Source organism: Chenopodium album, chromosome 13 (assembly GCF_948465745.1).
Source record: "Chenopodium album chromosome 13, dcCheAlbu1.1, whole genome shotgun sequence".
Taxonomy (NCBI): Eukaryota; Viridiplantae; Streptophyta; class Magnoliopsida; order Caryophyllales; family Amaranthaceae; genus Chenopodium; species Chenopodium album.
Window position 1 is genome coordinate 48,172,209 of NC_137846.1, and position 11,126 is coordinate 48,183,334.

Below are 11,126 nucleotides of genomic sequence, written 5' to 3' on the forward strand. Positions count from 1 at the left end.
GAGAATTCACAATCTCACCCCAAAATACAAAACACTCAAAACCCTTTTTCCCATTACAAGATCTCATTATATCCCTAAATACATATCTATGAATAAAGAGATAAAACTAATATGTTGGACACTCGAGACCTGTCTGGAACTCACTGGACGTACTGTGACCAAAACCTGGTAGGAACTTTGACCAGGAGAACTGACTTAGCTTCGTGGTGAAGGATAAAACTATTAAGCACGACCACCTCACTTCGTCAGCCTCAACTTTGAATGAATACATATGAGCATATTTATAGTACACTCGAATTATTTATTTCATCTTGAAAAAGATAGATTTTCTGAAAAGATAAGTTTAAAAGAAATTTTCTAAAAACAAGTTTTCCGAAAATATATCTTTTTGTTAAGAATAAAATCTGTCAATAATAATAAGATAAATTTAACATAAAATCAGATTTTATTTCAATCTTATCTTTTAGTTTAAAAATACTTTTTAAACAAAATTTATCTTTTTCCAAAAGGGATTTATTAGAAGATAAATATCTTTATTTAGTAAAACCAAATCCCTAAAAGATATGCACGTATAAGGTAAATATATATATCATTAAAACCGACTTTTAACAACGTGCACACTTAAGTTCCTATTAGGTTCCTGAACTCTGACAGTCTCCGAGTTCCTGACAAGTCAATTACTCTAATTTCATTGACTGTTTGGTGTTCACCTTGGTTCTATAAAGACTTGTTCTAGACCGAATTTTATGTCCAACATACTTACATGAATCCTAGAGCAATATACTTCTATTTCTCTGTCTTCATGTTGCTTCTCTGAAACTCTAGTTCTGGAATCCTGTAGTCTTGATATATTCTGGATCTTAGGGTTTGCCCCAGCATTACACCGGAACCAGGTCGTTACAACCCGTTTTGAAGTTCCTGTTAAGAAACTTCTGGAAGTTCCATTTCTGGAACTCTTCTTCTAACTTTACTTGTATCCTCATGGATCTTCTAAAGTTCCTCTGTTTCAGTTCCTACTTCAGCCCTCAACGCTTACTGAACCTGCAAACATCACAACACTAGAAAATCCTTATTAAATGGAAGTTTGCTCAATTCTTAACATCATCATCAAAACCTCATAAGGGTCAACAAGTTGCCCCTTTTTAATGATGACAAACTGAGCAAACTTTTGAGGATAACAAAGTAACTCAGAAGGTTAGTTTTTTCATTTATAAAAACAATAAAGAAAACTAAACTAAATTAAAAGACTTCTACACATACATGACATATATATGTATAGGATACTTACCTCGTGAAGCTAACATATGTAAACACCTATTTACATAGTTACCTTCATGGTTCCTTAGCCATCATCATGCTTATCAACCATAACACTTATCATTGTTCTTGTTCCTCTATTGCTTATCCTATATTGCTCAAGTTCCTTATATATATACTTGTCATTGCTTAGGTTCCTTGTATCCTGTTCCAAACATAACTTGCTCTTTCTATGCACAACTTAACATACACGTTAGATAGATAATCATCATTAGTTTATAATCATCAAAACCTAATTGCTCAACAATAATCATCAGCAATTAACTGTTCTGCTTATAAATAATCAAGGCCAGCTACTGGTTTGGAAGCTTGGTGACACCAAGTGGACCAAGTTAAGGATTGAATCTGTTGATTCTTCATGTTATACCCCTACTTATGATACACTTACCTGGCCCAGTGATTCTAATTATTGGTATTTTGCTCCTTTTCCTTATGGAGATAATTCCACTCAAACCAAATGGCTTCACATTACCACCCACAAGGGTAGATTCTACGTCATCGATTGTACTAGTGGTATAGTATGTGTAATCGAACCTCACATGCTAGCAGCAGCAGCCTCTGATCCTATGATATTTAAGCCTAGTATTATTATGCCGCTGCCCCAAGTCCATGAAGAGGAAGACATCAATGAGATCTATTTAAAATTGAATTTGCCGCTGCCCCCGCCGCATCTCCAGAAAGAACCCTATGATGGACGACCATGGTATAGGTTCTTGGTGGAGTGTAAAGGACAATTGTATTATGTCATTGATGAATGGCCTTCCATGGATGTCCCTAATTCTAGCGATTATGGGACTGGCACATTTGTCCTTAATGAGGACAAGGACAATCACTACTGCTGGGATCGCGTGGACGACAAATGCATTGAGTTGGAAGACCAAGCGTTTTTCATCCTCAACGGACCACCTTTCTCTGCTCCCACGTCTGACTTGGGTTTTGGGGGTGGCAGTGGGGGTTGGGTTTGTTATGCAAGTCATTGTCCAGATTATTGCTACACCAAGCTCTACCCAAGGTCTTGAGGCGCTGGACAGCATGGGCTACCCTCTCTATTTTACATGCTTAAACAAGTGTCAACTGATCAAACAGGAAGGTAAATCCTATCGTGTCTGTCACCATTTCGTTCAATTATCAGATGATGAGTATAACTCTATATTCTTCCCGCCACCACCTTGGCTTAAATGGCACTGCCCAGCTCGTGCCAATGCTCAAATAAGCTTCATGGACTTGCCCTTCAAACACAGACCTCCCTATTATAGGCCTCATCCTATTAATGGCCCAGGGTATCAGGTTTTTAGAAACGATTACACAGTTGATAATATTCATCATGGAGTCAGCACTGATTCTTTGGTTGATTGATGAATAAGATTCACTTAGTTGCCAATGAGGATTAGAGCTTCTTTAGACCACCATCCAAAATAAGTAATTGCAATAATCTGTCTTCATTTTTCCCATGTACTGTTTTTTTAGTTTAATGTGATGTCTGTAATTTATTTTAGTTGCAACTTATTGGTGTTTAGGAAAATCTCAACAAGGACATATGAGAATCTGCTAGGTTTAAGGGGTAATAACAATCATACTACCAAAGGCAAACTAATTAATTATAAATGAATAACAAAGCAATAGATAAGCAATGAACAAGCAATAAGTAAACAGAATGAATTCGATTATAAAAAGAGAATAAGTTTAGAGATACAATACTGAGTAAGGACAAGCCTCCTTCTTCAGTAGGGATGAAGCTTCGTAGGTAAATATAGAGTAGTTCTATTATATTTTGAGTATATGTGCGCACATGAATGCTGAAAATGTCTAATTACACTTATTTATACCTAGGGATCTCTAGGGTTTACAAATATCTTCAGAATATATTCAAAATGAGGAAGATCTTTTTTATTATCTTCTTCCCTGTTCTGTAGGTGTATCTTTGGCAAGTATCTCCTTGATTGATATCCTTGACGCTGCTTTCCTTGTTTGTTCCAATCAAGCCGTTTGCTTATTTTTGCTGAATCGTTGATCTTGGACTGATGCCCTAAATGTAATGGGTCGTATTATAATACGGGCCCAACAATTGCTCCTAATTTTTATTTCCAAGTATTGGAAGTGAAAATTACCTAAAGAAAATGCCTAGAAAATATTTTGAATTTCAGAAATTGTTCCAACGGTTAGCAAAATAGAAAGTGGTGGCGGTTTTAAGGCAACTTCTTCGATAACTGTGAAAGGCGGTTTATTTCCGTCTTTGGTATTTATTGGGTGTGCAGGCTCTTGTCTAATCACTTCAATTGCTTTGCCCCAATTTCAATTTCATCAGGTATTTTCTCTCTCCTCTCTGTTTGCTCTGTTTTTCACTTTGTGTTTTTCTCTTGTTTTTGAGATGGATGATCATGTGAGAGTGATGTTTGCTGGGGTGGATGAGGGTGTGAAAAGGCCAAACTTGGTGGCGCAGAACGTCTTTCCTGCCAAAGATGTCTATCCTTCCACAATTACGAAGAAGGAGGTTCAGAACATCGCTGCTATTGCGCGATTTCCTAATGGGGTTCTGGTGAAAATTCCATCTTCTAGGGAAAGGGCTGACTGGACTGCTCTTGGTTGGGTGTGTTTCTTTGAGTATCCCTTTGTAATTGGGCATACTTTCCCTTTTTCTGCTCTTGTTCGCCAATTTCTTTCTAGAGTTAGGGTTTCACCTTGTCAATTACTGCCCCAAACTTGGAGGGTGTTGAGAATTCTGGATTTGCTGAGTGCAAAATTGGGTATAGAACTTGATGTGAGGGATTTGTGTTACCCTTATACTATTAGGACCAGTGGTAAGGGTCGAGTTGGTCTTCGCCTGAAGGATGGTGTTGGTCCTTTGGTGACTGACTTGGAGAAGGCGTTTGACAAGAAGTGGTATCACAAGTTCTTCTTTGTGAGGATTGACTCGTTGGGTGATGACTGTGATTTTTTGATTGACACTGTTGAGGCTGAAGGTATTTTGTTTTCTTATTCTTTTATGTTCTTCTCTCCTTCTTTGTTGATTTGGGCTTATTTGCTTGTTAGTTGCAGTGAGTAAACTGAAGCAGCACTCTTAGTCTCCATCCTTGATAGACAAGTTGTATGAGTTGAGTGCAGACGAGAGATCTTTCATCAAGTTGACTCAGCCTGAAGCAGTTATTCAAATTAAGTCTTTGGACGAATCCGATTCTGAACAGAAAGTTGCCCCAACTATGTCTCAAGGTTTGTTTTCTTTCTTTCTTGTGCGTTTTGATGTTTTGCTGTACTAGTAATTTTGTGGATGTGTGGTTGATGCCAATTTGTTTCGCTTTTGATTGACTTAATTTGTGGGTTTTAATTTGTTTTAAATCAGTTGTATCCTTGCTGAATGTACTTGCATACAATTGTTAATCTATTTGATTCAATTAGCATCCTTGCTGTATACACTTGTTGCGTTCCTTGTTGTGCTACTTTTGAATTCCTCTATGTTCCTTGTAGATACATCGAGGTCACTAAGGTCTCATGATCTTCTTAGTTCATCTTCCATCTTGGGTCGTCTCAAGTCTCGCTCGTCCCCCCAGACTTCTGAAACTGTTCCTATCAAGATGGTTGCTCCCAAGGGTGCCCCTCCTCCACCTCCGCCTTGTGCTAGTCTCAATAGGAAGTTGGAGATGCCTATTGATGTTGACGCTGCTGAGTTTTCTTTTGATTCTCTGGCTCCGCATGTGGATACCCTGCTGTTTCCTTCTTTCAAGGATCGTCAATCCTCGATGACCTTTGCTGACCTTTCACAAGAGGCGGCCGTACAGTCTTTCCAGGTATAGTATACTCCAAAATTTTTTTAATAAAATCAACATTATTGAATTATGCTTCTTACACTTCATCTTTGTTTTGTAGAGCCTTCAATCCTGCCTTGGTGTTTTAGGCAAGGTGTCAGAATTCACTCGGGTGTATGAGGCTATGAAGAAGGAACGTGATGCTCTATCTGACAAGTACAAGGCTGCTACTGAGGCTCTGAAGGCTGAACGGACTAAGCATAGGGACTGCATTGCTGAGCGGGATGGGCTGAAGGGTACCCTGAAGGAAGCTGCTAACGAAGCCATTGATTCTGCTACGTACTACTACTGCTACGTACTACTACTGCTGCTAACGAAGCCATTGACGATGGAGGAGTTTCAGCAAGGACAGCATGATGCTTGGGATTATGATGGTGATAAGGCTTCCTTCGAGAAGGCGTTTCCTGAAGGGACTGCTGCTCCTGGCTCACTGCTGTTAAGCTTTGCTGATGAGGAAGTGAACTCTCCTCATAATGAAGAAGTCAAGGATGCTCCAGAAGTAATGAAGCCTGTTGCTGAAGAAGTGGTCCCTGCTGACAACATGGGGGAGAATTAGTTTAGCTGGTGTTGCGTCACCTTTTAAAAAAATGTAAAGCTTTTGAATGATGTTTATGTTTACTGCCTTAGTGCAGTTGGATAATTTGTCTTTTGTGCTACACTTCTGTAGCTGGATAATTTGTTTAATTTTGTTGCAATGCAACTAAGTATTTCTGTCCTTCTTGCTGTGTTGATTTTGTTTCTATATAGTGTGTTGTGATTGTATTGCAGTTGTATTACGATTGTATTACAGTTGTATTACAGTTGTACTGCTACTTACATGTGTTTGCATGCCTTGTAAGGATAGTAGGTCTGTTCTGTTCAAGAATGACTGATCATCGTTCTGCGGTGAAGGGACTTGTTTCATTGTTGCGATGTCAGTAATGCTCCTTGCAAAACAGAAGAAGGTGAGGGGTGGCCGTGGGTTTCCCCAACGGCCCTCCGATGCCAAAGTCAGTACTCGTAATGATCATAAATCAAATTGACAAAGAATAGGGAGAGATGAGTACCTTTCTTGCTAATTTTGGCTGTTGGAGATTTTTTGTGTTTTTGTGTTTTCTTCTTTTTTTTGTATTTTTGCTTGTTTTCCTGTTTTTTTGTTTTTTCTTTTTGTAAATTAAAAGGCAAAATTGAAATAATAACTACGTACCTTTCTTCAGAAATGATATAGTTTTAAATGTGATGTGTTCCAGCTTCGCTGCACGTCTTTTCCTTCTGCATTCCTGAGTCTGTATGCTCCATTACCTACTACCTTAGTGATTTCATAGGGTCCTTCCCAGTTGGGTGCTAGCTTTCCTGCATTGACTTCCCTGGTGTTTTCGTATACCTTCCTGAGAACCCAATCTCCTAGCTTGAAGACTTTGATTCTAACATTCTTGTTAAAGGATCTTGCTACTTCCTGCTGATATGCTGCCATTCACATTTGTGTGTCTTCCCTGAGTTCCTCCACTGTGTCTAGGTTGTGAATTAGTTCTGCTTGGTTCTTTTCTTCTGTCATTAACCCGTACCTTGCTGTAGGTACTTCTACCTCTGTTGGGATTACTGCTTCACATCCGTATACCAATGAGAAAAGGGTATGACCTGTAGCGCCTTTAGGAGTTGTTCTGTCTGCCCATAGTATGTTGGGTAGCTCATCTGCCCATTTTCCTTTGGCTCCTTCCAGCCTTTTCTTCATGTTGCCTATAAGAACTTTGTTGCTTGATTCTGCCTGCCCGTTTGCCTGTGGGTACCTTGGTGTAGATGTGATAAGGGAGATGTTCCATTCCTTACAGAACTTGGTGGTTTTGTTGCTGATGAACTGGGACCCATTGTCTGTAATGATCTCTGCTGGTACCCCGAACCTGCTTAGAATGTTCCTCTTTATAAATGAGATGACGTGCTTATCCTTGATTTCCTTGTATGCTTCTGCTTCAATCCATTTGGAGAAGTGCTAAGAAGTACACTCTCTGTCCTGATGACGGGGGCAGCTTTACTATATCCATTCCCCACTTCATGAATGGCCAAGGTGTCAACGTTGGGTGTAATTCTTCTGATGGCTTGTGTGTCAAGGGTGCATGTTTTTGGCATGCTAGGAAGTACACTCTCTGTCCTGATGACGGGGGCAGCTTTACTATATCCATTCCCCACTTCATGAATGGCCAAGGTGTCAACGTTGGGTGTAATTCTTCTGATGGCTTGTGTGTCAAGGGTGCATGTTTTTGGCATGCTAGGCATTTCTTGGCGAACTCTGCTGTGTCCTTCCTCATGCTGGGCCAGTAGTATCCCATTCTAAGTGCTCTGTTGGCTAGATTCCTTCCTCCGGAATGATTTCCGCATTCTCCGCTGTGTAGGGATTGTAAGACTTGCTTAGCTTCTTTTCTTTCCAGACATCGTAAGAAAGGTCTTGCTGCAGATCTCTTGAAGAGTACGTTGCTTATCAGACAATACTTGGAGGCTTTCTGAGCGAATGCTTGAGCTGTTACTTTCCCTGTTAGTTTCGTGTTGCCTAAGAGGTACTCCTTCAAAGGCGTTGTCCAACTATTGCCTTCTCCTTCTGTAGGGCTTGCTTGAATCTCGTAGACGCTCATGGTTGACTCTTTCTCTATGGCTGGTGAAAGTACGTGTACTAGTGGGATAGCTCCAAATTCCTCTGGATTGATGTTTGATCCTAAGTTTGCCAGTGCGTCTGCTTCGGTGTTCAAGTTTCTGGGTACTTGTTCTATCTTGAATTCCTTGAACTCTTTGATGAGCTTCTTTGTGACTTCTAGGTAAGCTATCATCCTTGTGTCTTTTGCTGCATATTGCCCGTTGACTTGGTTTACCATGAGTAAAGAATCAGAAATTACTTCCAGGTGTTGTATCTTCATGTCTTTTGCAACGGTCAGTCCTGTAATTAGTGCTTCGTATTCAGCTTCATTATTGGTGGCCTTGAAGTTACACCTTATTGCCTGTGCTATCTTGTCTCCCTAAGGTGATGTCAGTACCACTCCTAAGCCTACTCCGCGTATGTTTGCTGCGCCATCTGTATGGAGTGTCCATTTCTGCGCAGCTTTTGGTTCTTGTAGTGCCAATACTTCCTTCTGCGCTTCTTCTTCAAGGGTAGGGCTGAAGTCTGCCACGAAGTCTGCCAAGGCTTGTGACTTGACTGTCGTCCTGGGCTCATACTGTATATCGTACCTGCTCAGATGTAGGGCCCATTTCTCCATCCTTCCTAACATTTCTGGCTTTCTCATGATAGCTCTGATGGGATAGTTGGTTCGTACTTGTATGGAATGGCTCTCGAAGTATGGACACAACTTTACTGAAGCAGTGAACAAAGCTAAAATGATTTTCTCTAGTGATGCATACCTTGTTTCCGCACTGAGCAGGGTCTTGCTTACATAGTAAATTGGAAGTTGTTCCTTTTCTTCCTCTCTTGTGAGAACTGCACTGACCGTCCCTTCAGATACTGCAAGGTATAGCTGGAGTGGCTCTCCTTCTTTGGGCTTGGAGAGAATCAACGGGTTGGCTAGGTATTCTTTCAGCTTCTGGAATGCTTCATCGTGCTCTTGTTCCCACTTGAACTCCTTGTTCTTTTTCAGTACCTCGTAGAAAGCTCTGTTCTTTTCTGAAGACTTTGAGATGAACCTGTTTAGTGCCGCGATTTTTCCTGTTAAGCTTTGTACATCCTTCTTGGATTTTGGTCGCTCTAGATCTAGGATGGCTTTGACTTGTTCTGGACTGGCTTCTATTCCTCTTTGTGTAACCATGTATCCCAGGAATTTTCCTGATTGTACTCCAAATGTGCTCTTTGTGGGATTTAGCTTCATGCCGTATTGTTTCAGTATGGCGAATGCTTCTTTAAGGTCTCTGACGTGGTCTTCTGCCTTCTTGGATTTAACTACCATATCGTCTATGTAAACTTCCATTGTGTTTCCAATCTGTTCTTCAAACATCTTGTTTACCAACCTCTGGTACGTTGCTCCTGCATTCTTCAATCTAAAAGGCATCACCTTGTAGCAGTATATTCCTTGACTGGTAATGAAGGCGGTTTTCTTTTGATCATCCATGTGCATGAGGATCTGGTTGTAGCCACTGTAGGCGTCCATAAAAGATAGCAACTCGTGTCCTGCTGTGGCGTCTACCATGGCGTCGATATGAGGTAAAGGGAATGGGTCTTTTGGACAAGCTTTGTTGATGTCTGTAAAGTCTATGCAGATTCGCCATTTTCCGTTTTTCTTCCTGACTACCACCACGTTGGCGAGCCATTCTGGGTACTTTACTTCTCTGATCTTCCCAGTCTTCAGTAGGTTCTTCATTGATGATCTTGTTCCTTTTTGGCGCAAATTTCCTTCTTTTTTGCTTTACTGGTGTATACATTGGATCAACGTTTAGCTTGTGGGTGATAACTTCTAGGGAAATGTCTTTCATGTCTTCATGGGTCCAAGCGAACACATCTTTCTCTTCTTCTAGGAAATCGTAAATTTGTTGTCTAAGTTCTGCTTTCAGCTCTGATCCTATTCTGACTTTCTGATCTGGATGTATGGGGTTCAGCTGGACTTCTGTAGCTTCTTGCTCCTCTGATATGCTCAATTTCTCTTGGCCCAGCTGACCCTCTGATTGCTATGCTGAACTCTTTTCTGCAGATGTTGCCTTCAGTGCTATCTTGTAACATTCTTTAGCTTCCCTAGGATCTCCTCTGATTTCTTGAATTCCCCACCTAGTAGGAAACTTAATGACTTGATGGTATGTAGAAGGGATGACTTTCATCTCATGTATCCAGGGTCTTCCCAAAATCATGTTGTATGAAGGCAGAGTGTCGATTACTAGGAACTTGACTTGTAGGTTGTTCCCTTTTGCGTACGTTGCCAATGTAATCTCCCCACTTGTCCTTTTGGTTTCCCCGCTGAATCCTACTAGCATTGTTGATTTGTTGACGATATTTTTCTCATCTATATTCATATGCCTCAGGGTGTCTAGCATGATGATATTTGCAGAGCTTCCATTGTCAACTAGGATTCGCTTGATCATGCAATTTCCAACCGGGAGTGAGATCACTAGACCGTCGTCATGACCTTCAACTGCATCACTCTCTTCAAACATGATAGGGATGTCTATCTTGGATTTTCCCTCTTATCTGGTTGCTCTTTGTTTCTTTCTTTTGCATGTCGCTTCGCTGCTGAATATGTTAGACCGCATACTTCTGACCCTCCAGATATGAAATAGATGGTTTTGACAATTGGAGGTGGAGGTGGAGGACCTCCTTGCTTGGACTCTCTATCCTTCCCTGAAGCCTTAGATCTATCTGACAAGAGTTCTTTGAGGTAGCCCTTCTTTAGCAAGTATGCAACTTCCTTTCTGAGCGCGACACATTCATCAGTAGTGTGACCGATATCTGAATGGAAATCACACCATCTGGATGGATCTTTCTTCTCCCCAGGCTTATCACTCCTTCTGGGCCATTGAACAGTATCTCCCATCTTGTTTAAGGTCCTTATTACTCCTGCAGGGTTGACATTGAAGCAATACTCATGCAACTTGGGTGGAAGTTCAGGATCTTCCCTCCAATCAGAAAACTCTCCTTCGACAGCATTGACTGATCCTTCATCAAAGCGTGAACGCTGATACGGCTTGAATCGATGATCTCTCCTGGGGAAGTTGTTATTCCTTCTTGACGGACGATCTTCATCCTTTCTGAGCTCTGGAGTCTTTCTTGCATATGCATCTTCCTCAAATCTGACCTGGGCCATTGCTTTAGCTTGTACATCTTCAAAGGTCGTACAGGGGTATTTGGTTAATTCCTTGTAGAGCTCGCTGTGATCTAGCAACCCTCTTCTGAACGCTTCAATGGTTGTAGGAGCATCACACTTGTGTATTCCAATCTTTTCCCTGTTGAACCTGTTGAGATAATCCCTCAAGGATTCTCCATGCCTCTGCACAACACGGTATAAATTCGATGACTGCTTCTCTATTTTCCTGCTGCTGGCGAACTGGACCTTGAATAGGTTTACCATT

The 11,126-nt window shown here is 40.9% G+C and overlaps 1 protein-coding gene across 1 annotated transcript; it reads right to left on the minus strand.

Moving 5' to 3' along the window:
• Positions 1 to 9,734: 9,734 nt before the first annotated feature.
• On the minus strand, positions 9,735 to 10,214 carry LOC145575622 (uncharacterized). Its single transcript, XM_081633461.1, has one exon. The coding sequence runs from the start codon at positions 10,212 to 10,214 to the stop codon at positions 9,735 to 9,737; it is 480 nt and encodes a 159-aa protein (XP_081489587.1).
• Positions 10,215 to 11,126: the final 912 nt, after the last annotated feature.

Excerpts from the sequence above, each read along its gene's own strand:
- LOC145575622 (XM_081633461.1), bottom strand. The coding sequence starts at position 10,214 with ATGTTTGAAGAGAGTGATGCAGTTGAAGGTCATGACGACGGTCTAGTG.